Genomic DNA, 26,402 nt, shown 5'->3' on the forward strand with positions numbered 1-26,402 from the left:
GCGGGGAAGCGGGGCTTGGACGGGGAGAAAAGGGGAGGGGCTGCTCGAAAGGGGCGGGATCTAGGGCGCTCACTGCGCAAGCGGTGTCTACGTGTCCCTCTTGGTGCTCCGTAGCCGCGCCGGCGCCAAGATGGCGGCACTGACGGGTGCTTGGCCGCCGCGCCGAGGGCCGCGGGAGCCGGAGCAGACCCACAGAGGCTGAGGCCTCAGAGCCTCGCTCGGGGCCGCTCCCAACGCGCGCCTGCTCCGGCCTCGGGGGAAGCCTGGGCCGGCCGGACATGGTGCGAGGCGCGCTGCGCTGCTGCTGCTGCTGCTACCACTGCTGCCGTTGAGCTCGCGGGCCGCGCCCGGCTTGCACGTCCAGCAGGAAGATGTTCTCGGCGTTGAAGAAGCTGGTGGGATCGGAGCAGGCCCCGGGCCGGGACAAAAACATCCCCGCTGGGCTGCAGTCCATGAACCAGGCGCTGCAGAGGCGCTTCGCTAAGGGGGTTCAGTACAACAGTGAGTGCGGGCCGCGCCGTCGGGCAGGCCGGGGCGGCTGGCGGTGCCTGGGGCCGAGAGGGTCTGCGAGAACCCGAGGATCGGGGTGGACGGGGTCCCGGGGTTCTGCACAGGGGTCACTCCTGGAGGGCCGTCACCTGACAGGAGATCTCCAGAGAAGAGCTGTGCAGCGACACTGGCGGAGCAGCGGTGGAGGACCCCGATTGGCGCGGGGACCCTGCCGAAAGAGACCATTACATAACGCGAGGGTGCGTGCGCGGGGCTGGCTAGTGGCAGCGTGTCGCCTGCCTCCCACGCGGACCCCCGCTCGTGCTCACACAAGAGGCTCCTGATCGGTCAGCTCTGGCCTTGAGCCGTGGGATTTTTTTTTGTTGTTCACTGCGAAGCTAATTGGCAAACAATATCCACCACGCCACACATTCTCGCCCCCTTTTTTTAAAAACAAGGCTTTCATCAGGAAATATATTTTTAAAAGTTCAAAAGGCACTACCTGTATCCCTGGCCCCACAGGAAGAAAGGCCAGCCTTGGTTATAAATAATGTATGCAGGTAGAAGCAGACCGTCCTCTCGACCTCTTTAGAGTTTTCCATTTGCAGGCTCTTTTTTATGCAGTCCCCTGGTCTGATATCGTTTACTTCTCAACTATTTGTATACTGCCTGGTTTTTGACGGACAGCCCCAAACACACAAACCGTTCACTTTAAGGAATATCTTACAGGGTCAGTGATATTTGAGTGATAATGTAACATTATGAAATGTATTAGGATTTCGAACACGTTTAGAAGCAAGCACTTGATAGGTGTTAACTTGAAAGTTTGTAGTTCTCTTGAATGCACAGAAGAAAATATCAAGTCGAAATATTCAGAGATCTGTGTTCTTTGGAATCTACATTTGGATTCCTTATTTATTAGACCTGAACTGGAAGTTTCTCACTTTCTAAACCTGCTCCCTACTGGACCAGCCCCCTGGTGGTCCTGATAGGAGGGACCTAAAGGAGCTGGTCTTCCATAGTTTCCGAAGTATCTTACGTAGAGAAACGAACCAGCCGTATAATAAATACAGATTCACAATTCATGTCAGAGGCACAGTTAACTTGACGCTTACCAGGCTTTGAATTGTCTGTTACAGAATGCTGTCCTCCAAGGGCACAGCAATCTTTTTTTCTTTTAAATGTGTCAGAATAATAAATAACTCGATCTGGGTGTAGTGGCACACGCCTTTAATCCCATCACTTGGGAAGCAGGGACAGGTGCATTTCTGTAAATGTAAAGATGGCCTTCCTGGTGTACCTATCAAGTTCCAGGACAGCATGGACTACGCAGTAAGACCTTGTCACAAAAAAAGCAATAGAAAAAGGAACAACTCCAAGAAACCCACAGACCACCACATCATTGTGAGTTGTCTGAATTTTAAAGCAAAAAGAGGAAACTGCAACCAGAGTAAAGAGACCATATTTTAAGAAACAACACTGAACTGATGACCCACCTGGGAGTCCATGCACTTAAGCCAGAATGCTGCTCAGCTCACGCTCAGTGCAATTGACAACTTGCTGAGCAAAAATCCTTGCAAAAGTAAATACTAAAGGGTATTCTTTAGATAAATGGAACTTAAGCTGAAAAGATAGCATGAGATTTAAAAAACAACAACAACAAAGGAATGGGTCCATAAGTCGTGAGGCCTAAATAAGCAGTGATTGTATTAGTCACCAGTAGTAATGGTTTTTATGGGCAACTGTGGGTTTGGTTTTTTGTTTTGTTTTGTTTACAATACTCAAATAGCTGGAGTCAGCGCCTAATGCAGAATGGAGTTGATCAAACTTAGTGCATTCACATTTGGTGGGAAAAGGGTCCGAGACAGGATATTACTCTGTAGCTTTGGCTGTCCTGGAACTCACTTTGTAGACCAGGCTGGTCTTGAACTTGTGGAGACCCACCTACCTTTGCCTCCCAAATGCTAATATTAAAGGGATGCACTACTCCAGCTGGCGTGGCATTCAGAAAGTTGTTATCTTTAAACTGTATTACAGTGTTAGTGGCAAAACACAGGTTACAACTCTTCCAACTATATGCCAGGCAAAATGAGGAAAAGCTTTGCCAACTTAACGAAAGGCAAAGATGGCTAATAGGAAACCACAATAATAACTAAAAGAAAATACTATTTTAAAATATATTTACTGGGGTGACATGCACGCCTTGGTGCACATGTGGCAGTCAGAGGACAGCTTGCAGAAGTGATTCTCTCCTGTCACCACTGTTGAGTCCTGGGGATCACACTAGAGTTGTCAGGCTTGGTGGCGAGTGCCTCTGCCTGCTAGCCATCCCACTAGTCTTTCTTCCCCCTCCCCCCTCTTCTGTTGTCAGAGAGTGAACCTAGGTTCCTGCTAAGCTAGTACACTACTATTGCACTACATCCCCGGCTCCTAAAAAATTACTGAGTAACTCCACTTCCATTCGCATTCACAGTGCAATGAAGACATTTGGGGGGAAATCCCCTCTAATTGGGCCATATGGTCTTTGAAAAATACATTTAGATTATAAGAGTAAAGATTTGGAATAAGAAGTTGGAAAAGGCTATTGGGTACCTCTGATTATAGGAAGACTACCCAACTATGGCCTGGTCAGCTGTGGCTGCAGTAATGTCATGTAATGCACACTTTGAGGTGAAGAGAATGGGTTGCAGGAAGGACGGTGAGGGTCTGTATTCTATGTTTTTGTTTTGAAATAGAGCCTTACTATTCTGCTCACACTGTTGAACTTGAACGCTCAACTGGTCTTCCTATATCAGTATTCTGAGTAGCTGAGACTACAGGCATATACTTCTACACCCAACTCTTGGCTTCTTTTTGAAGCTTTTTAAAAGCGGTTCTTTTTCTTTTGCTATACATGGGACAATCAGCTTATAACCAGTAAAGGTTTAACACTCAGGCTGCAGAGGCAGGCAGAACTCTGCCTGGTCTACTGTAGCTCTGCCAAGAGGGGAGGGGCATGTAGAGATTTCTCACGGCCAGTTGCTTTGAACCTGTGGCAGCACATCACTGTAGGAATTCATGGTGAAGCAAGCCCCCTCAGCTTGTGGCAATGAATATGTGCCGTAGGGAGAGAACCCAAGTCCCACTATTGCCTTCAAGGGCATTGCTTCACATCCCACATCTCTTTTTAATTTTTTTTTTAAACCTGTATGATATGTGGTTTGCATGTATGTATGTCTGGGCACCACATACCACTTTTAATGCCTACAGAAGCCTGAAAAAGGACATCAGATCCCCTAGAACTGGAATTACAGGAATTGAAGCTGGGTCTTCTGGAAGAGGCTTTTATCATCTCTCCAGCCCCAGGTCTCATCATTTAACACATTGGCTGAAGTTGGGGGGAATTTGAGATCCAGATGGCAACAGTTTCCAGATAGTTTATGAGTCTGTGAAGAAATGACTTGGAAATCAGAAAGTACTCCCAGTGGGTATGGTGCAGGCCTTTGATCCCAGCACTTGAAAGGCAGAGGCAGGTCTGGTCTACATAGCTAATTCCAGACCAACCAAGACTACTAGAGAGACTGTCTCAAGAGAAAGAGGTGTGGGTCTGGACAGAGCTTGGTGGTTAAGACTGTTTTCCCAGAGAACCCAGGTTCAATACCACATGGCAGCTCATAATTGTTTATAACTCCAGTTCTACGGGATCCAACACCTTCTTCTCCTTAGGATCCTGCACACACTTGAGGCACATGAACTTGCACAACCACACATACATACTCATCAAAGTAAAAGATTTTGTTTTTAAAGCAAAATACATAAAGAATCTTTATCTAGGGCTGGAAAGATGCCCAGTGGTTAAGAGTGCTTGTTGCTTTTCAGTTGGACCCAAGAGAGACTTTATTGGAGCTTACAGTGGCAGCAGGCAGGTGAGCGTGGCTCTGAGAGCTTATATTGTATCCACAAGCAGCAGGCAGACTGGACCTCCCACAGGCTTTTGAAACCTTAAAGGCCAACCCCATTGACATGCCTCCTAATCCCCTAATCAGTCCACCAACTGTTGGACGGCTCAGATATGTGCGCCTGTGGGGGCCATTCTCATTCAAATCACCACAAAGTGTGAGGTTTGTGAGGGTAACCAAGTGGGGTCAGGCACGTCCCCAGGAGTCCAGCTGAGCTATGGGGCCAAGGTGGCCTTGGTTTCTGTAGAACGGTTTGGAAATGGGAAGGGACTTGACTCTGCAGGCAGACCAGACAGCCTAGGAAAATGAAGCGGGTTGGCAGAGGAACCCACAGCTTCCCCTTGCCCTGCCTCTTAAGCTTCCACATCTTTTTCTTTCCTTTTTTTTTTTTTGAGACAGAGTTTCTCTGTCCTGGAACTCCCTCTGTACGCCAGCCTGGCCTTGAACGCAGAGATCCACCTGCCTCTGCCTCTTAAGTGCTGGGATTAAAGACGTGCACCACCGCCCTTCACTTCCATGTCTTTCTAGACTCTTTCCTGGCCTGCTGCTGGAAGTCTCACGGATACTCTGGAACTCCTGCCCTTAAAGGTGTTTTTGGTGGCATTATCAGCCCTCTCCATGTCCCATGGGCTGCCCAGGAAGCGCCAGCCTAACACCTGTACCTCCCCTTCCCATCTCAGCATTGAGTCATTCATGACTCTTGTCCCCACCCACCTAAGGTGTCAGTCTTCCCAGACAAATGTCAAGCCTGTCCCACTCTCCTTTGTTTCTGTTTCTCCAGGCTTTGTTGACAGTTTGGGTTCCAAATTGCTCTTCATTACCTTTTCAAAAGACCCAGTGGTGAGCCTCTAAAAAGTATAGGACTTAAGGACAGCACCTTATCCCATTCACACCATCGCCCGATTTGTGGAGTCCATGCCTATCCCTGCCCAAAGCCAGAAGACCTTTCTGAATTCAGGCCTGGCACACAGTGGGATGAGTGAAGTAGGACACAGAAGTAGACAAAACTACATTGGAAACATCAGTACTATGAGAAAAGCAAGTCAATGGAAAACCAAGTGCCAGGTTACTGCCACGGCCCTGCTCTTCATTGGTCAGGTCAAGTCTCTGGACAGCCCAGCCCTGATCTAAGGGTCCCTAGGAGTTTCTCAGAGTATATGACTTTAGGAGAAAGTCAGGCCTGGAGAGGTCTTCTGGTGCTATCTCCTGCCATCAGCCCTGGCTTTGTTCTTGGTGCTACTTTGCCCACTGCCAGGCACCCTTGTACTTCGGGAGAATCTGTCCTGACAAGTCAGAACTGACCTATTAGGACGCTGCCTACATCCTCACCTATTCTTCCCCTGCATGCCAGTCACCTGAGAAAATACGAATTCAAGGTGAGATGGAACAGATTTGATACTTTAAAAGTTTTTAAGTATGACTGATTAATCTTCCTTTCTCTTTTCTCTTTGCCCATCCTTGCCCCAGTGAAGATTGTGATCCGGGGTGACAGAAACACTGGCAAGACTGCTCTGTGGCATCGACTGCAGGGCAAGAAATTTGTAGAAGAGTACATCCCCACACAGGAAATCCAAGTCACCAGCATCCACTGGAACTACAAAAGTGAGCTCGGCATCCCTTTTCTCCCTGTACAATAGAGCATCCTACCTTACACCCTGGCTCCTGGAAGTGAAAATAATACCCATGTGGGAGGCCCCACTAATTAAAATTGCATGTGAATCACTCCATCGTCGTTTTGAATCTGTGAAGTTCCTCCTTGCTCATGTCTCAGGCCCAGGATATTCACGGATGCAAGTAAAAAAGCAAGGGTAAACCTTCAAAGACTAGAATTCCCTGAACACCTACCTCTAGAAGCAGATCCACCCATGCAGCACATCAGCAGCACACATACGGCTTTGCTCTGTAGGGGTTCATGCTATAAGCCCTGGCAAGTGCTCATCCCTAGAGAACAGCGTGACAGTTTTATCCATGCTTTCCCCTTCTGGGTCCTGGAATCTCCATTATCCTTTCTGCTCCCTTAGCCCCTAGGTTAGGCTTCCCAGAATGGAGAATTGCTGCTGAGAAGGGTTGAGGCAATAAAAGGAACTTGGAAAGCAGTTTCTGTTCTCATGAGGCAACTCAGGACTAGCAGTATCAGAGAAAGCCTTAGGAGACTGTAGAACAAATGGCCAGGTAGGTGGAGCGCTATGGTGCAGGTGGCAGGGCTGCGTCCAGCCTGGGCCTGCTCTGATGGCCCAGCATCGGCACTCTAGCCTCTAGCACTGACATGCATTCTTACATTCTGCTCAACCCTCACTGAATATTGACCAGTCAGATGAAGAAGTGAGGTTGGGGGAGAAGTGACTTGGACAGCTGCATTGTATTTTCATCTGTCTAGGGTGTGAGCATCCACTCAGGTACCTGGAGTGACCCGGGATACACAGGCTACTGAGTGCAATGGCTTTTTCTGTGGGCCAGGACCTGGAGGAACAGCCTTGCACACTCTGCAGTGTGTATTGCAGAGGCCTCAGGAAGCTAGTGGTACCAGAATGTCCCTGACCCCATTTGGGAACCCAGAGGGGCTGTGATGCTAGGCACTAATCTGACAGTTTTCCTTGTTTCAGCCACTGACGATGTAGTGAAAGTTGAAGTCTGGGATGTAGTTGACAAAGGTAAGGTACATTTTCTCCTTAATGTTTGGATAGACTCTAAAAGGTCCCCTCCCTCTCCACATAGGCACCTCATTTGTGTGTCCTCAGGCCCATTACCTCTGGACTGGTTATTCCCTTGGGTCCATGTCCTACGTAGCCCTGTAATACAGAGCACTGTATATGTTCAGAGACATGTCACAGGCACCAGCTATATCTACTCAAGAGTATGGGAGATTTGAATTTGCTACCAAGTATCACTGTCTTAAGTTTCAGCAGAGTCCCTGTCTGACTTCTTCCCTATGTGATCTAGGTTTGGGTCCTGGTCACCTTCCCCGTGTCTGGTAGGCACGGTGGACGTGCAGCAGTGGGCCTGTCGCATGCACTCTGCTGTTTTGAGCATCGTTTAGTCACTCAACAGCTGACCATTGGGAGAATGGGTGTGTTTAAAACTCTGACCTATAGACGCGATTCCCAAACACCTATGTGTTTCCCTTTGTGACCCCTAGTCCCACTGGTCCCTAGAGCCTTAGTAGTTTGGCAGCCATGCTCTGAGAGACAGAAGGTGCTCTGGAAACTCACAGGATACCACCTGTCAGATATTCTTTTATTATGTGATGGCTTAATGCCAGCCATGTTGTTTGACCATGATTAATGATCCCTCTAATGAGAACTTGTTTTCACGCCCACAAGTCTCTTGTCTGACTCTGGTCCAGTTTATACAACCTATTCTACTTCTGGCACTGGAGCAGCCCTAATTATTGAGATGAACAGTGTAAGTGCAGTGCACCAGAACAGTAGAAGTGTGCAAGGCTGCACCTTGAATCAGGAAGGCCGCAAGAGGCAGGCACAGAGTCAGGTGGAGTGAGAGCACGTCTTGGGCCAGCACCTTGGTTTGGTCCAAGACGTCATTCAAACAGATCTCCCACAAGGAATGTGTTGGTTTATTTGTTTGTTTTTCCCACGACGAGTTTTAAATTCGACTTCGAGAGAAGACAAGCTGAAGTTGCCTATTGTTACTTCAGTCTATCTTTGTCATCCATGTGATGGAGGTTAGGGACCTGTACATATAGCATTTCTTACAGAACGGGTCACCAAGTCCAAGTACCTAGGTAGACCCAGCCACGTGGAGACCTATTCTCTTCTAAACCTGCAGAGGGCATCAACAGAATGGCCTCAGAGTGCCTTCATGACAGCATCTGATCTCATTCTTATCTTCTGTTAGGTCCTAAGTTCCTCTGTGATCCTAGAGTGAGAGCTCATCATCTTCCCTGGTGCTGACTCTCTGTGTGTGTGTGCGTGTGTGCGTGCGTGTGTGCGTGCGTGCGTGCGTGCGTGCACATGCAGGTGGTTCTGAGCACTGTGACACCTTAGCCTCTGACCAAACAGGCACAGCATCACCTGTTTAGCTTCTAACATAACAGACATGAACTCTGACTTCTCACAACCCCTGACTTTGTAGGCACCGCCTTTGACCTGACCCTTGGCCTCATCAGCATGGCTGTACTGCATGTCCTTCAGTTCCAGGACTTTCTAGAAAGATGTGTCTCCAGGGCTCTGGTTTCTGGCCCAGGGTGTGCTTTCTCCTCCCTCCTCAGCGTTCCTTTTGAGTATGAGTTTGGGTCAAGTTTTGAAGAACAGTTGAAGCCACTTTTTTTTCTGTGGTTCCAGCAGTAACACGGCCTAGTTGGACCCCATTCATTGAACCTCTGTTGATCTTGGTATGTCTGTACACTTCTGCATGCTTGTGTGTGCATCTTTGGAGCATTGATGGGTAACCTGCTATCTGAAGTCCATCACTGAGTACATTGTGAGAGCAAGGGTCACATCCACGTGAAGCCATCAGATAGCTTAAGTCAGCTGTCTTCCACAAACCATGAACCCATCAAGTCATGGGATATTTGCTACTGCGCCACAGGGGGGCCACCACTTTGGAAACAAAGTGCCTTCATTGACTCTTGCCTCAGCTCTTGTCTCCATGTTTGTACCTGCTGCGGTGGGATGCACTGTCCTAGAGAGAAAGTTCTAGAGAGAGGGGTCAGGACTGGGGGCTAGACATCAGATGGGACCATAATCCAGCAGCCTCAGCCCCTCTGTCAGGACCCTTCAAAGTGGCATGCTATGCCTTCAGCTGGCCCAAGAGCCCATGAAGCAGAGGTTGACACCTCCACTGCCCAGGAGCCATGGAACACTTTTTTTTCTGTGTGGTTCAAACATCCTCTATCCTCCCACTCTGAGGTATCTACTCAGATCCTTGCTCTGATAAAATCAGACTGGATCCCAGCGGGGAGAGGTCCTCACTCAGGGAGTTCCTGTGTGCTTATGGCTGGTGTCACCCATTTACCATAGGGGCAGGAAGAAAGGCCCTTCTGTTCCCTACCCCCATACCACAGTCTGAGTAGGGTCAACAGTCTGCGTAGTTTCTACAGTAGTGGAGGACCTTCAGATGTGACAGACAGACATTAAAGCAGCTAAGAGCTCAAGGGCAGTGGGTAAGTTCTCCAGAAGACAGGGCAAGCTCAGCAGTGCTCACAGTACTTGTTCAGAAGCTTTAAAAGGAAAGGTTGATGTAAAGTAGCTCAGCAAGTTTTGGTTACTCTGGCCTCCCAGGCCTACCAGCTCCTGTCCAAGAGTGGTTCCTACAAACACTTTATTTTTTATTTCATTTTATTTTATTTTATTTTGAACTTTGGACTTTTTGGTTTTTCGAGACAGGGTTTCTCTGTAGCTTTGGAGCCTGTCCTGGAACTAGCTCTTGTAGACCAGGCTGGCCTCAAACTCACAGAGATCCGCCTGCCTCTGCCTCCCGAGTGCTGGGATTAAAGGCATAGACATGAGCAACCACTACCCAGCTGGACTTATTCTTTTATTGATATTTATTGAGCTCTACATTTTTCACCGCTCCCCTCAATGCCTTTCCCTTCCCCCTTTCAGCCCTCCCCCAAGGTCCCCATGCTTCCAATTTACTCAGGAGATCTTATCTTTTTCTGCTTTCTACTTCTCATGTAGATTAGATCTATGTAAGTCTCTCTTAGTGTCCTCATTGTTGTCTAAATTCTCTGGGATTGTGGTTTGTAGACTGGCTTTCTTTGCTTTATGTTTAAAAACCACATATGAGTGAGTACATGTGATAATTGTCTTTCTGTGTCTGGGTCACCTCACTCAAAATAATGTTCTCTAGCTCCATCTATTTGCCTGCAAAATTCAAGCTGTCGTTATTTTTTTCTGCTCTGTAGTACTCCATTGTGTAAATGTACCACATTTTTTTTATCCATTCTTCAATCGAGGGGCATTTAGGTTGTTCCAGGTTCTGGCTATGACAAACAAAGCTGCTATGAACACAGTTGAGCACATGTCCTTGTTTCACGATTGAGCATCCTTTGGATATATACCCAAAAGTAGTATTACTGGGTCTTGAGGAAGGTTATTTCCTAATTTTCTGAGAAATTGTCACACTGACATCCAAAGGGGCTTGTACCAGCTTGCATTCCCACCAGCAATGTGGAAGTGTTCCCTTTTCCCCACAACCTCTCCAGCATAAGTTGTCATGAGTGTTTTTGATTTCCTACAAACACTTTATAGCATCTTGTGGGAAGTTGCTGGTTGCATTAGGCTCCTGACCTAAGTCTGGCACACCCTGTCTGGCCCACCTGCCATTCAGCCCATGAGGATCAGGCTGAACCATCTACTGCACCTGAGAGGGAGAGAGGCTGACTCCCTGGAAGGCTGACCTGAGTGTAACAGGTGTTCACATAGGACTTGGAGACTGATATGGAGGTTTATGTTTTAAGCAAATGAACATGAGTTTGTTGTTGGGGAATATTTGTTTGCTGTAGAATTCCCAAGGTTGTGGGCAGCCCAGTTGGACATTTAGATGTGAAAAGAGGGAGGGACAGTGATGGGTCTTGTTGTCTATAGAGTTCAGTGTCAGATTCCAGGAGGGCCCGTGGCTGTCTGTCACATCAAACATTTTGATAGCCATGACAGAGTTCGACTGTGCTGCGCTGGCCTTCCTCTCTTCTCCCAGTGTGGCAGTGCCATAGTGACACAGGAGGACTGCTGAGGGAATTCCAGATGCTCTCTCTCAGCTTTGCCACACTGTCTCCTATGCCTCATGGGAACTGGGCTGTCATGAGGGACCCTTTCCTTAAGGCAGATCTGAACTGGGCAGCTTACTTTCTGGCCTGTTTGTCAGCTGCTGAGCCCTGCACTTCTATCCACTACTGACCTAGCTGTTTCCCACTCCCGAGGCTGAGTGAGGGGCATCTGAGTCTGCTGGGAGGTTCCCTTAGGTTCAGAGGCTGAGTGGAGCACAACCTCACATGGCCCTGTAGCAGGTAGGATGGGTCCCCATCCTACTCCCCCACTTAGACAAATCCTGGGCCCAGCAATTCCATTCCTAATTTTTGGTTCATTTGTTTATTTTTTAATAAGGAAAATGTAAAAAGCGAGGTGATGGCCTGAAGACGGAGAATGACCCCCAGGAGGTGAGCCACATTGTCAGGTGGGTCTGTGTCAGTGTCCTGAGCAGGGTGTCTCTGGTCACTCAGGGTGGTCTCCAACCCTTTAGACTGGGCCTCCTGCCTATCCTGAGATCCTGAACATTCCAGTTCTGCTATAGATGCAGTAGTCAGTGCTGTCCTTAGCTACTTCTGATGCCCTGTGCTGTGCTGCCAGTGTTAGATTGTAGGGTCACTGCTTACTTAGGCTGCGTGCCCTGCTTCACTCCAGACATCGCGGGGAACTGAATGGTGGCCATACTTTACATCTCTGCCACAGTGACTTTGTCCTTAAAAGTTCTGCATATCTTGGATGTGACCCTGGCACCACAGGTGGGGCCAGATGATGTGTGTTTGCTCCCTGGAAGCTATGGCACAGTACACGTTTGTGTGGTCCTTGAACACACTTCCTGCCAGTTGTCTTAAAGAACCCTGTCCTGTCTTCTCTCTCAGTGAATAGAAGGCCTCCTTCCTCTTGAAGGCTAGAAGCTTAAGTGATACATAACACCCTCCCTGGCCTTTTCCATGTAATATATATTCTGGAACTCTTCTTAATTGATTTTTTTTTACCATTTGCATAGTATTTTGTTTTAGTTTTTTGTTTTTGTACATTTGTTGACAGTTTTATACACATAGCTAATACAGTCTGTTTCCTTTCTACTCTACTCTCTTAACTCCCTCCTACCCATCATCCACTCCTCCTTCCCACAAATCCCTTTCCGTCATTTTGTTTTTGTTGTAACTCAATGATTTTCAACCAAGGCCCTGCCTGACCAGGTTTGGAATTATTCACCTGCACTTGGTGCACTCACAGTTGGGTGCACAGCTGAAGATAATACCTGCCCTCCCCAGCATCCATTAGTAGCCAGTAGTTTAGCAGATAGAGCCCCGTGAGAACTAACTTCCTCTAACCTGTGATTGGCTGTTGACAGCTGTGGTCTTGTGCAGGCCACTGCAGCTGCTGATAGCATCTTGCAGTCCTCTCAGTCTTCAAGCTTAGTCCTTTCTGCTCCCATTATTTCATGATGCTCCCTGAATCTGCTTTAGGGTTGTGCATTCAGTTGTCATTTATTCCCAGTACCTTGAGCAGCCAAAAAGAAAAGATTTTTCTGATTAAGGATAAGAGTAGCATTTATCTCTGATATACACATGTTTAGAATGCAGTTTGGCTCCATGCCAGTTTAGCTACAAAACATCTGTGAACCCACCCACCCCCCACCCAGGGCTTACGACTTCCCAGCTATGGGATTTGACTAGGTTTACAGCACCATTGTCTTGTTTTTGTTTTTCCTCTCGAAGCCATCTCAAGGGGCAACTGGCAACTCCAGCACTTGTTTTAGGAGTCCTAGGGCAGGCCTCCCCTGTAGAAATGGAACTTGCTGCCCCATTTCCTACAGCTAACTTGCACACACCCACAAAGTGTTTCCTCATTTTCCAAAACAGAATGATTTTTTTAGGTCAGAAAAGGACCTTTGCATTTTGGGGGTGTCTCAAGGTCCATGGCTGTGGGAATTGGCCAGGGGCACAGTCTTACCCTTTCTTCCTCCTATTTCTAGGCGGAGTCTGAAATGGCTCTGGATGCTGAGTTCCTGGACGTGTACAAGAACTGTAATGGGGTAGTCATGATGTTTGACATCACTAAGCAGTGGTAAGAGGGGCAGGTTAGCTGGCAGTGACTGCATGCCTTCACATAATACTATGTGATTCCTCTGTTGGTGTGGAACTTCCTACTGTGCCAGCTGTGGGCAGAACCCTTAATCTAGGGGACTGAGGCATCTAAACCACAAGATAGGTATATATTCATATCTCTGCAGAGGGTGGGGCAGGGGCAGACTGCTGGCCAACAGTGGTAGAGATTAGGTGCCACCTTCTACAACCCTGCTGTCCTGAAGATACCGTATAAGATTTGTAAGAATCAAGTGACTTGTTGGGAGTGGGGGGCTTCCCAGAAACAGGTTCATACGCGCGCGTGCACACACACACACACACAGAGTCTCTCAGTGACTCACCGAGAAGACATGACAACAAAGGACAAAGAGCAAAATGAGCAGTGGGTCCAGAGGTGCAGGTCCATGAGAAATGTGATTGGGAGACTGTATTACATATCATCTGGAGACTGGGAGCCTTCCTGTCACCAACAACAGGAAAACACCCAAGAGACTCCCCAGTGCCCAAAAGGCTTGCTTGCTCTGTATACACTGAAAAACAATCTGTTAAAAAACACTGTAGTATGCTGGGCGGTGGTGATGCATGTCCTTAATCCCAGCACTTAGGAGGCAGAGGCAGGTGGATCTCAGTGAGTATGAGGCCAGCCTGGTCTACAAAGCAAGTTCCAGGACAGCTACGACTGTCGTACAGAGAAACACTGCCTCAGAAAAAACAAAAAACAGAAAAACAAAACAAAAAAACCTGTAGTAGGCTGAGCAGTGGTGGTTCACACCTTTAATCCCAGCACTTCAGAGGCAGGCAGATCTCTGTGAGTTCAAGGCCAGCTTGGTCTACAAAGCAAATTTCAGGACAATTTCCAAAGCTACATAGACCCTGTCTCAAAACAAAACAAAACAAACAAACAAAAACAAAACCCACTGTAGTAGCCAGACATGATGGCTACATACCTACCTATAACCCCAGCACTTGGGAAGCTGAGGCAGGCAGATCTTGTGAGTTCAAAGCCAGTATGGTCTGGAGAGTTCTAGGGCAGCCAGGGCTGTATAATGTGTGACCTTGCTTTAAAAGCAGTCAAAAAAAAAAAGACCTGCATTAGGAGAAGGAAAGAGACCCCAACAACCAGCAACAGCCTATTTTAGAAGTAGCCTTGCCTTTTACTCTGCTTCTACAGTTCTATTATTAGTATTATGTGTATAATCTGTGTTCGGATTGGAAAAGACAGAAAGGCATTCTGTTCCATTTTTCTAAGGCTATTGTTGCTGACAGCTGGAGCAGACCAGCAAGATTTCCTGGTACCACACATGTACAATGGGACCTTATCTGCTTAGGTTTTGCATTTCTGTTAAAGACAAGTCACACGCTCATAGACCAGCCTCCAGCATGTGCCTTGCAGTGAAGTTAGCACTGTGTGTTCCACTGATTCTGATTTGAGATCCCTGGTAGCCACAGTCTACACTAACATCTTTCCTATAGCCTTCGCTTAGATCCAACCCTCCCAACCTTTGGGGACCTGTATGCTTGCCTGACAGCCTAGCCACAGGCAGTGCCCCTAAGAGCAATGAGGACCCAACAGCTTGAGTGGATAGGAGGCTAGGCCTGCTCAGGAAGGTTGTACAGATGCTTATTTGGGAGCCATGAGGCTTTGTAGGCCCTTGTGCTCATAAAGCAAGCATCATTTGTCAGACCACAAGGATCACAGTCATTTCATTTCTCGGTTTCTGAGATCCCTGGACACCCGCGTGTTAGGTTCAGCTAGTGCCTGGGAGACAATAGACACTAAGAGCCTGGGCACTGAATGTGAAGGATGAAAACACCAAGTTCACACAGCTGCCATTATAGGCCAGAGAGTGTCTTATAGGTTAGGAGATATGGGAGACACCTCAAGAGATACACCAGTGTCAGGAGAGACTGCCATAGTTACAGGCATGTTACATTTTCATTGCTTTCTCTTGGCAGGGAAGCTGGGTCATACTCATTTTACTGGTTGTGGGAGGTGTTTGTCAGTGGATCTCTGTAGCTTAGGCTAACTTAACTATGTAGCCAGACTGGCCACAAACTCATAATCATCTTATCTCAGCTTTCTGAGAACCAGGGTTTTTAGTATATGTCATTTCTGGTTTGGTGTTTTGGGGGAATAACTGTGGGGAGCAGAGGGCGGATAGTGGAGATTGAACCCAGGTCTCTGCACGTGCTAAGAAGTCCTCAGCACTGAACTACATCCTCAGCCCTTGTTGTCTTTACAAGTCATTTGGAGACATTGGGCTGACTTGTAAAGTTGAGCTCCCACATTAAGTCAATCTGGGAGAGACCAGCAGGTTTGGTAGGGGTTATGGTTCACTGCAGAATAAGTAAGGCCCTGGAAATAGACACTTTGTTAAGGATACTTCAGTGATGGTATCTCTGAGGCAAGAGCCAATAAGCAGGGAGACGTAGATGAACCCAGCCTCAGTGTGCAGCAGAACTGAGGGACAGGTTACCCCAGGATACGTTCTGTTCAGAATGATGCTACAAACAGGTGAGGCTCCAAGCAGTTCTTTTTTGCTTGTTTTTTTAATTTGGGGATGGAAGTTGTGTAATAGAGATCCCAGAGGACAGACATCAGTGCTCTCATTCTACCATGTGGCCCCAAAGATCAAACTCAGGTCAACAAGCCCAGTGAGAAACACTTCCATCTACTGAGCCACCCCATCAGCCCTTGAAGCAGTTTCATGGAGACATAGACAGGTGGCACTCCAATTAAAAGCAGAAGAATGGAGCACCTTGATTTGAATGCAGGGGAACTGTGGTGTTGGGGGAGTCAGCGGCCAGGGATGCATGCTGAGGTTATAGTACTGTTCATCTCTGAACCCTGCCTGATGTTTTAAGTGTTCTGGGGAGTTAGACCAAGAAGGCAATACACACAGCATTCTGAGGGTCACATAGCTAAGACAAAACACTCCCTCCCTTTTTGAAGGACCTTCAATTATGTTCTCCGGGAGCTTCCCAAAGTGCCAACCCATGTGCCGGTGTGCGTGTTGGGCAACTACCGTGACATGGGCGAGCATCGAGTCATTCTGCCAGACGATGTGCGTGACTTCATTGACCACCTGGACAGGTGGGTGCTACCAGCTTTGCTCCTGTAAGGAGGTCCTGTGTTGTACTCTGATAGTGTTGGGGAAAGCTTGTAGACACTTGGGTAGCAAAGGCAGTGTCTCATCCTGTGTCGGAGATAAAATGTCACCATCCTGGCCCAGGAAAGGGATTATGGCCAGAGGGTAAGGCATTCCAGGTCTTTGGTAATGCTTTAGAAGTTGTGAGTACTGTGGGGCCTACGTGGCCCCTGTCTAGTTCTCCCAAGCACCCCAGAGGAGTCAGCTGCAGAGTGTCCTTAGGAACCTGCTGCCAGAAAGAAGCTAGGTAGACAGGACAGCTTAGAGTCAGGTGTGGCCCTTGATATAGGAGTCAAGCCACACTGCCCACTAAGTTCCTTTATCTTTCTTTGAAAACAGACCTCCAGGTTCCTCCTATTTCCGCTATGCTGAGTCTTCCATGAAGAACAGCTTTGGCCTAAAGTACCTGCATAAGTTCTTCAACATCCCATTTTTGCAGTTACAGGTAAGTGCTTACTGGTAGGGCAGACAAGTGGGTAGCCAACACTTTTGTGACTCTGCACAAAGATTGGCCTTCTTCCTAAGCCTGACAACACTGTAAGGCACCTTCTTCTTGGAAGCTGGCTATCAACATGTATCCAGTGGGCTGGAGATCACACACACAGCACTCAAAGCAGCAGGCCAAAAGTGGGGTAGCATGTCTTGCTCCTAAGAGCATCCGGAAGTTTCAGTCCAACATGTAGAGCCCTTATGCCTCTCTGGGTCACTGACTAAAGTGCAGACCCCTTTACCAGATGAACATAAAGCTGTGGAGGATGCAGTTACACAGAGCTGTCTGTCGTCAAGAGGCAGGTTTCGAGACATGCACCTGTGACTCTACATCCAAATGCGGGGCTGGCTGTACTCTGAACCATAGCCCTCTGGCCATCTCATGAAGAACAGAAAACTTGCGCCCATGTCTGAAGCATCTAGCATTCCTGATGCAGATGAGGCAAGTAGGGTGGCCTACCAGGGTAAAGAGCTGCACCTACTCTACTTTTCATTAAGTGCTCCTCTTGGAATCTTTTAGATAAATACAAGTGGCATTGGCTGAACATGGTGGCACATACCTGTAATTCCAGCATTCAGAAGACTGAGTCAGGAAGACTACTTCAGGTTTAAGGCTACATAGTGAGGCTCAGTAAGTGGGAAACCTCATCTCAAAATAATTAGAGTGCTAGGTATGGTAGTACACACCTGTAATCCCAGTTCTTGGGAAATAAAAGTAGGAGGATCAGAGGTTCAAGGTCATCCCTAGCTATATTAACAAGTTCAAAACCAGCCTGGGCTACATGAGACCCTTTCTCAAACACAAAAAAAAAACAAGCCAGACAAGGGTGGTGCACACCTTTGATTACAGCACTCGGGAGGTAGGGGCAGGAGGATCTCTGAGTTTGAGGCCAGCCTGGTCTACAGTTGAAGTTGCAGCACAGCCAGGTAAGCTGTGGTCATTTTCTCTGGTCCCGAGATATGTTGTAGCTTCTCAGACCTAGGAGAGCAGCAGAGGAGGCAGAAAGCAGAACAAGGCTCTGGATTCTAAGCATAAGGACAGAGGACCAGTATTTTTTGGAACCAAGAGCTGAAATAGCTTGGTGTGGGTTCTCTGGTGAACAAGAAGGCCAAACAGGCTTGGCCACCTCTCTGGACCTGGAGACCTATAATGAGTATCGGGACCCTTCATACTTTATCTAGGACACCAAAGTCAGGAAAGTAAAGCCTTCCTTTTCTCCATCTCTATGTCCTTTTGAGAAAAAATGAGATTCCTGCAGGTGGGGTTATGATGAGGAGCTGTGGGTTAGGAAGAAGGATCATAAGGAGCCTCTCTTAAAGGCCTTTCTCCTGAAGATCCTGTTGTAGACAGAACACACACATCTACTCACCCCAGATGGGGATCCTAACAGACCAAAGTATGGATACCTCCAAAGTCCAGCTTGGCGAACCAATGATTTTTATTGGGGTTACTTACGAGAGCAAAAACGACACAAAGACAGTTGTATCACCAAAGCCCACCCCAGTACAGGGCAACAGCTCATACAAGCTGGGAACCTGTAGGATTCTGCACAGCCTGCAGACAGCTCAGAAAGTCAGAGAGGTCTTTCCAAGTGACTGGTTAAAACTTCTTTGTAGCTGGTTTGGTCTGAGTCTTTGTAACCTTTCTCTTCTGAGAGTCATCTTTTCATCTCAGCTTCCTTCTAGGGGGCTTCTCAGCTTTTATTGCTTACTCAGGCAGGTAGGACCTAGTGAATCTGGTCAGTTTCAGGGACTTCCTAAAGCAATTTTAAGTTGTTTATCTTTCTATTTAAAGCGCCTGCAAGGGGCTGGAGAGATGGCTCAGAGGTTAAGAGCACTGACTGCTCTTCCTGAGGTCCTGAGTTCAATTTTCAGAAACCACATGGTGGCTCACAACCATCTATAATGAGATCTGGTGCCCTCTTCAGGTCTGCAAACATACATACAGACAGAGCACTGTATACATAAAAAATAAATAAATCTAAAAAAAATAAAAAGCGCCTGCAATATGGAATGCTTCAATCTTGGAGGAAACTGTTATGAAACAACTCACACTGCTCTCCCTTCCAAAGGAGACAGAGATGCCAGGATAGTCACTGGTACTAGAAGCCTGTGCTGAGATCCAGACCGACATAGCTTTCTTTCCTCTGTGGTTATTTGCATGGAGTCTGATGGCCACTATCTGCTGGCAGGGTGGTGGGTACAAGATGGATGGATTGAACCATCTTGGAGGAGCTGGCTGCTCTTCTAGAAGATGGCAGTTAAATTCCCAACAGCCACATGGTGCTTACAACTGTCTGCAACTCCATTCTGATGGGATCCAAAATGCCTTTCTGGCTCTAATGGTACCAGACATGTACATGGCATGCAGACTAAAGATCTATATACATTAAATAATAATTTTTAAAACATGACTTTTTGGGTTTGGGATGTAACTCAGTTATTAGATTACTTTCCTACTAAGTACAACACTCTGGGTTCAGTCCTTAGTGCTATAAAGCCAGGTGTTCACATGCCTGTAATCGCAGCAGTGGGGAGGCGGAGACAAAGAGGAAAATAAATTCAACACCATCCTTAGTCATATAGCAAGTTCAAGGCTAGACCCAGATACAAGAGGCAACCATATGGCTGGAGAGATGATTCAATGGTTAATAAAACCCAAGTTCAGTTCCCAAAATCCTCACTGGGTACCCCACAGCTGTCATAATACTAGCTTCAAGGGATCCAGTGTAGTCTACTAGCTCTGGGCACTCAAACGTGGCTATCATTCAGACACACACATATGAACATAAAAGTAACAAAAACAAGTCTTAAAGAGCAACTTCAGGCCAGGTGGTGGTGGGACACACCTTTAATCCCAGCACTCAGGAGGCAAAGGCAAGCGGATCTCTGGGTTTGAGGTCACCTTGGTCTACAAAGTCAGTCTCAGGGCAGCCAGGGATACACAGAGAAGCTCTGTCTCTGTTTAAACAAACTATAATTCCAGAATTATTTAAATCACTAGTTATTGGTCAAAATGCAGTGTGAAGTCTAAATAGACCTATATAATGTATTTGATGTGGCTGTTTTTGTTGGTATATCACATGTTTAGTTTTAAATAGGGCCCTCATCTGTCTGTGATATGCCTTGCCCTGAGTGCTGAGCCACGTCATTCTCATGTATTTCTTTTCAGGATATAAACAGCCCCCAGGTCTCTTGGTCTGTAGTTATTCCTACTTTTTCTATTTGTTTTGTTTCCACTGTGCTGAAAAACCCTCCTGGTATAAGCCAGGGGCATGCCCTGTGCCAGGGTAATGTTTCTTATGATAGCGGTATCTGACCAGCAGGGCCTTTTCCAGCTAAAAACACAGTCCTGTTTGATCTGTCCCCTCACACAGCTTGAAAGCTGCTGTATTTTAGGATTAAACCTAAATGCAAGAAGACATGACATCTGGACTCAGAGGCTTGGTCATCAGGCTAGAAGTGTGTGGTTTGCCCAGTCTGTACCGGGTGGAGTTTATTATTCAGAGTTGCTCCTGGGACTCTCCACATGTCTTAAGCACCTGCTGCCATGGTTTTGTGGCCTGAGAGGCTATTGTAGCCAGTAGAGTTATTAGTGACAACCAAAGGTATGACGTGGAAACAGAAGGCTGCTCTTTCTGATGTGGCTCCACATGACTGGCCTGTATCTTCCAAGCCACAGAAGCTGACTTTGCAGCCAGCCAGATGTCATGCGTCACAGGAGGAGGCTGTACCGTGGGGAAGAGGCATACTCAGCTATGTCCACTTCCTCTACAGAGGGAGACACTGCTGAGGCAGCTGGAGACAAACCAACTAGACATTGATGCCACCCTGGAGGAGCTGTCAGTGCAGCAGGAAACTGAGGACCAGAACTACAGCATGTACGTGAGCCAGCATCTACAGAGATGCAGGCCCTGACCACACTAAGTGGGAAGGGTGGGTACTACACTGTATTCCCAGTGGGCCTAGTGTCCACAGAGAGGAGCCAGGTGCCAAGCTTTGGCCTGTACCTGTGAGGCAGTGGAGAAAGCACCATATACATGGGTGATAGATCAGTCAACCTGAACATTTATTCTTCAGCTATGACCTTAGTACTCAGTGTGGAGCAATATGGGGAATAGCTGAGTAGCATGGCTCGGTAGCTCATCTCAGCCTCTTAGGACAGATACTCCATGCTTTTCCTGTTCATCTATTGAGGTTTTTAATAAAGTAGTTAGTCAGATCAACACTTGTTTAGAAAAAGTACATTAATACTGTGAATTGATCTATCCTACTCTGGGGAACTCTTTGAATTTCTTTACAGCCCCTTGAGTTCTTGTACAAAGTATGGGCAGATATTGATGAGGGTGGGCTTTGCTGACTCTGGCACTCTGTACTCCCAAATACTTGTAGCCAGTGGAACCTACAGAGCTTAGACATCGAATATGGTTCCTATGTGTGGGATCAGCACAAACCTGTGATTAGTGCAACTACACATGTATGATTAGTAGCTCTACCCCACTGGCCATAACCAGCCACACCTCCCTCTTGGTCACTGGTTGAGTACTGTTGACAGCCACTGACCTACCCAAATTCTATAAGAATAGTTGGTCCTGGGAAGATTGGTCATGTATCTCTGCTGTGAGACTCAGTTCCCAGGATGGTACTAGTATAAAGGGACAGAGTAAGCAAGGCCATTAGGCTGGATACCAAAGACTGTGGGGCAGCTGATTAGTAGACAGGCCCTGTCCTCTGCTTAGTATAAATTCAAAAGGGACACTGATGACCTTGGAGAAAAAATCCAAGAGGAAGCCAGCTCTTCACTATATCCTTTTGCCCCTCCTAGCTTCCTTGAAATGATGGAGGCTCGAAGTCGAGGCCATGCATCCCCTCTGGCGGCCAATGGGCAGAGCCCATCCTCAGGCTCCCAGTCGCCAGTTGTGCCTCCAAGTGCTGTATCCACAGGGAGCTCCAGCCCCAGCACTCCCCAACCTGCCCCCCAGCTGTCCCTCAGTGTCTCCTCCACCTGTCCCCAAGCACCATCTCCTGTACCCCCTTTGGAGGCCACGCCCTCCTCTGTACACCCTTCAGCTCCAGCTCCAGCCCAGCGTCGCAGTATCATCTCTCGGCTGTTTGGGACCTCACCAGCTGCTGACGTGACCCCTTCACCTCCAGGTAGGCCTGGGAGCAGCCCTCCAAGTGTATTTTGGGCTATCTTCTGGCATCTTGAGCCTCATATCCCTCAAGAGACTAGAATGTGGTCCCTGTGCCCCTGACAAGCTTTTCCCTCTTGGGCCAGCCACTACTTGGCCAGGTTCTAAAGTAACCTCTGGCCTTGAACCAGGGTGCATGAACTGTCAAGTCCCAGCCCTATAGGCTCAGTTTTGGTTCCTAACATGGGGGCAGGGACCACATGAGGAAGAAACATCATTTCTCCACAGAGCCAGCTCCAGCTCTAGAGGTCCCAGCAAGAGTCCAGAATGTTGAGGATTTTGTTCCTGAAGATGGCCTTGACCGAAGCTTCCTGGAAGATACAACCCTACCTAAAGACAAGAATAAAATTGGAGCCAAAGGCCCACAGCAGGACAGTGACAGGTAAGGACAGATTGGCAGAGCTGAGCACAGGGTCCACCTCAAGGGCAAGCTTCCCCATCCCATTCACACCTGAATCTCCCAAGACACCACTGGGATTGTGAGCACAACCTTTCATGTGCTTGCTGGATTGGCAGTGAGCGTTGAAAACAAAAACTGAGGGAAGGAAGGGCTCAGGCCATGTGTCGAAGGCCTACTTAGACTAATCACTACCACCGTGGGTGGGGCAGTTTATGCCTACAGTGAACTAGAGAACACTGAGCTAGAATCTTCCTAGGACAGCAGGAACCTTCGCAGATGGTCTAACAAAGACGGAGCACTCTGAATACATGCTAGCCCAGTCTGTGTAAGGAATAGTGAAGGCCGCCTGGATCTCTCCATATGGAACCAGACAAACAGGCCTTGGCCAGGTTTGACTTTCTACAGCTAGCCTTTCCCACAACCCTGTCTTTTCTTAACAACAACCTAAAATCTGTCTACAACTGAGCTCTGAGATCATTCCCTCTAGTAAATCAAATGTTGAATGACTGTTAGCGTCTCCAGCATCACCGTGTACAATGGGGCCAAGGGTTTCCCTTCCAGAAACAGATTCGAGGCTTCTAACTGGGCTCTTCTCCTACTGATTACCCCATTGGCTAGCAACAAGGCAGTGTTGCCCTTACTCTTACTCCTACCTAGACTCAGCAGCCCCTGTGATAGCCCAGAAGGTCTTGCCACTAGAATATGGTACTACAGACAGGGCAGCTCTAAGGCAATGGGTGAGGAAATCAACAACAGCACATACCCCCATCCCCCTCAGAACTTGACTTCCTCCTCTTTGCAGTGACGATGGGGAAGCCATCGGAGGGAACCCAATGGTGGCAGGTTTCCAGGATGACGTGGACATAGAAGATCAGCCGCATAGCAAATCCATGCTGTCCTCAGACCCCGTCCCCAGTAAGAATATCAGTCTTTCCAGTGAGGAGGAAGCTGAAGGACCGGCAGGCCACCCTGGAGTGACTCCTCAGCAATGCTCAGAGCCTGAGACAAAATGGTATGGGATGGGGTCCCCAGGGTATGGCTAGCTGAGGCAGTGGCAACCTAGAGTGGCCTCAGAACTCAGACATTTCTTCTTATGTGAAGGTCCTCCACCAAGGCCTCACATTCACGAAAGAAGGGAGCTCCCACACGAGCCATACCCTCATGGTCAGATGGTCTAACCACTGGCTCAGGGCCTGACCACAGCAGTACCAAGCCACCCACTGATGGCACTCACAGACCCCAGGAAGGGAAAGACAAGCAAGTGTCGTCAGAAAGTGATCCTGAGGGTCCCATTGCTGCCCAGATGCTGTCCTTCGTCATGGATGACCCTGACTTTGAAAGTGATGAATCAGACACACAGAGGAGAGTGGTAAGTACAGGCTGCTGGCTGAGAAGCTGAGAATCCCCATTCTTACAGAGATAGAGGACAGTCAAGAAGGTCTGTTTCAGCCGGGCAGTGGTGGCACACACCTTTAGTCCCAGCACTCAGGGAGGCAGAGGCAGGCAGATCTCTGAGTTCAAAGCCAGCCTGGTCTATAGAGATACACAGAGGAAAAACTGTCTCGAAAGAAAAAGGGTTGTTTCTCAGAGCAAGGTCTGAAGAGAGGAGAGTGCTCCTGGCTCCAGTGCCCCAGAGACACTTTCCTGCTGGAGAAAGTAGACAGGAGTCTTTGGGAGGGGTCCATTGTGCATATGAAGGCCCTACTGATCTTTCTAAGTCTGGGTCAGGTTAACCCCTTCCATTCTACCCAACCCCAGCCCCTGGATTCCCAAAGGGACTTGCTACCTTGCTTCCAAAGGTCCATGGCAGTAGTCAGAAACAATAGGCCTACCAGCTACTCTCTTTACAGGGGGGATTCCCAGTAAGAGAAGACCTCTCTGATGTGACCGATGAGGACACTGGCTCTGTCCAACCACCCCCACCCTCCAAACCCCCAGTCTCTGCTTTCAGACTGAAGAATGACTCAGATCTCTTTGGTCTGGGCCTGGAGGACACAGGACCTAAGGAAAGCAGTGATGAAGGTAGGATGGCCTGGAGCTTGTCTGTCTCCTTGGAACCTGATAGGACTTGGAGGTCCTCATCCTGTGATCCCTCCTCCAGGGACCTGTGATAAGAAATCCTAGCCTGCCTATGGTTTTTCTTTATCATAGCTATTAGCTATGAGATTCTATAGAATAGGAGGAACAGTGTCACACCAGGCAAACATGTGTCCAAACCTACCATCTGCATTGTGACCCAGAATTGCCATCCAAGACTGTCACCCTGTTCGTGGTTCCTTTTGGGTCCTCTGTGCCAGCTGCTCTGCCAACATTCCAGGCTTTCAGGTGTCCCAGGCCTTTGGGGCAGAATTAGTTTGAAAAGAAAAAAAAAAAATAGCTGCCTAGCAGATGTGCTTGAAACTACAGCCTAAGGGCAGGCTTGAACCAGCTCAGCCCCAAAAGGAAGGGAAAAAATTTCATCCCAGGCCGGTTCAAGGCTCACCAGCACAAAATGCACCTAGACTGCCAGTGGGACCAGGCTGTGTTGGGAATGGGGTATCTGCAGCAGCCTCTGCCTGACCATGCAGAGTGGTTGTAGGTAGGAGCTCAGCTGTCTTTCTTGTGCAGATAAAGACGGCAAACTTCCCTCTAAAGAGAAGAAGAAAAAGAAGAAGAAAGGCAAAGAGGTACATGCCCTGCCCACCACTGGTCTCACAGCTAGCCAGGACAGTCTGGGTGCTGGAAGGTGGGATGTAGCCTTGTGGGTTGCCCATTGACTCTAGATCTGCTCTTCATAACCTTCAGGAAGAAGAAAAGGCTACAAAAAAGAAAAGCAAACACAAGAAGAACAAGGATAAGGAGGAAGGCAAGGAGGATCGGAGGAAGAAGAGGAAGCCCCCTCGGAGCAAGGAACAGAAGGCTGCAGATGAGCTGGAAGCCTTCCTGGGGGGCGGGGCTCCTGGCAGCCGCCACCCTGGAGGTGGAGACTATGAGGAGCTCTAGGCTGCCAGAGGCAGTTGGTTTTCCTGGGAAGAGGGGAACTGCGAGTGACTGACTGGGGGAGGCTGCTGCCTATGCACCCACATTCCCAGGACCACCCTGCCACCTGTGTTCCCCAGCCATTGTGTCTGCCCTCATTTGGTCTGGCCCACTCTACATTAATTTTGTGCTGAAGACCTTGGTGGTGGTCAGGCCTTGGGCCAGGCGCTGCAGGTGCTGGCCTCAACCCAGTAGAAGCCTGCTCTGCAGGGAGGGAGGGGACAGAACAGAGTTGCAGCTGGCTTGGTGGACCACCTGGCCCTCCCCAGATAGAGCTGCAGCCAGTCCCCGGTGTTTCTCAGGGATGTGCCTGGGGCCGAGAAGGGACCCACCAGGGTCTGTTTACAGAGGCAGGGTGTGGGACTGCTTGGCTTCTCAAATGTCCACCACCCAGCCCCACTTCCTGCTTGCCTTCCTGAGCTCTCCCAGGGCCATAGCATGGCTTGGGTTGTGGACCTTCTTCCCCATGGATCCAGAGTAGAGCAGGGTCGTACCCTGAGCACAGATGTGTACTCGGGAGGGTGTGGCAGCATCTGCTACGGCAAAGTGGCCCAGACCCCGCACTGGTTAAGGCTGGCAAGAGAACACAATGTACCACCTCTCCTGTGGGAGAGGCACTAACAGCTTGCCACTGTGTGCCAGCTGTGCCTCTACCCATTGAGCGCCTGCGCAGGTGAGCCTAGAGGGCGCCTTCTTAGACACTCCGCCCAGACTATAAAGCTCTCCGATTTTACTGTTGTGTGTGGCTGTTTTCTGGTTCCCTAAGGTGTTAAAGATGAAACCACCCTATCTATGGGCCAGATCCCTGGCATCAACCTGAAGAGCAGTTTTGGAGAGGTAGCCGCTCTAAGGGGACCGCTCCACAATGCTAACCCCAAAGTGGTCTGGACTTTGTAATGCTTAGCCATAGCATGTCAGCCGGAGGACCTGCCT

At 48.4% G+C, this 26,402-nt stretch overlaps 1 protein-coding gene across 4 annotated transcripts; it reads left to right on the forward strand.

Annotated features, from left to right (window-relative positions):
- The first annotated feature begins 116 nt into the window (after window positions 1-116).
- Rabl6 (RAB, member RAS oncogene family like 6) lies at window positions 117-26,202 on the forward strand. 4 transcript variants are annotated; one of them, XM_087899882.1, is made up of 15 exons: window positions 117-501; window positions 5,895-6,029; window positions 7,031-7,078; window positions 11,489-11,541; window positions 13,110-13,201; window positions 16,175-16,315; window positions 16,710-16,815; window positions 20,637-20,740; window positions 21,685-22,013; window positions 22,280-22,433; window positions 23,254-23,463; window positions 23,553-23,820; window positions 24,302-24,473; window positions 25,059-25,117; window positions 25,236-26,202. In XM_087899882.1, the coding sequence occupies exons 1-15, from the start codon at window positions 372-374 to the stop codon at window positions 25,431-25,433; spliced, it is 2,199 nt and encodes a 732-aa protein (XP_087756008.1). In that variant the 5' UTR covers window positions 117-371; the 3' UTR covers window positions 25,434-26,202. The 4 variants fall into 4 exon arrangements, with proteins under 4 accessions (XP_087756008.1, XP_087756009.1, XP_085537380.1 ...); XM_087899883.1 differs by having other exon boundaries at window positions 362-501; window positions 5,900-6,029; XM_085681254.2 differs by lacking the exon at window positions 117-501 and adding an exon at window positions 4,893-5,803.
- The last annotated feature ends 200 nt before the right edge of the window (window positions 26,203-26,402 follow it).

The sequence above is a fragment of the Myodes glareolus genome, chromosome 21 (genome assembly GCF_982192425.1).
Source record: "Myodes glareolus chromosome 21, mMyoGla1.1, whole genome shotgun sequence".
Lineage (NCBI taxonomy): Eukaryota > Metazoa > Chordata > Mammalia > Rodentia > Cricetidae > Myodes > Myodes glareolus.

Excerpts from the sequence above, each read along its gene's own strand:
- Rabl6 (XM_087899882.1), top strand. The coding sequence starts at position 372 with ATGTTCTCGGCGTTGAAGAAGCTGGTGGGATCGGAGCAGGCCCCGGGC. Across the intron at positions 11,542-13,109 it reads CGGAGAATGACCCCCAGGAG|GCGGAGTCTGAAATGGCTCT; the intron begins GTGAGCCACATT and ends TCCTATTTCTAG. Across the intron at positions 23,821-24,301 it reads CAGACACACAGAGGAGAGTG|GGGGGATTCCCAGTAAGAGA; the intron begins GTAAGTACAGGC and ends CTCTCTTTACAG.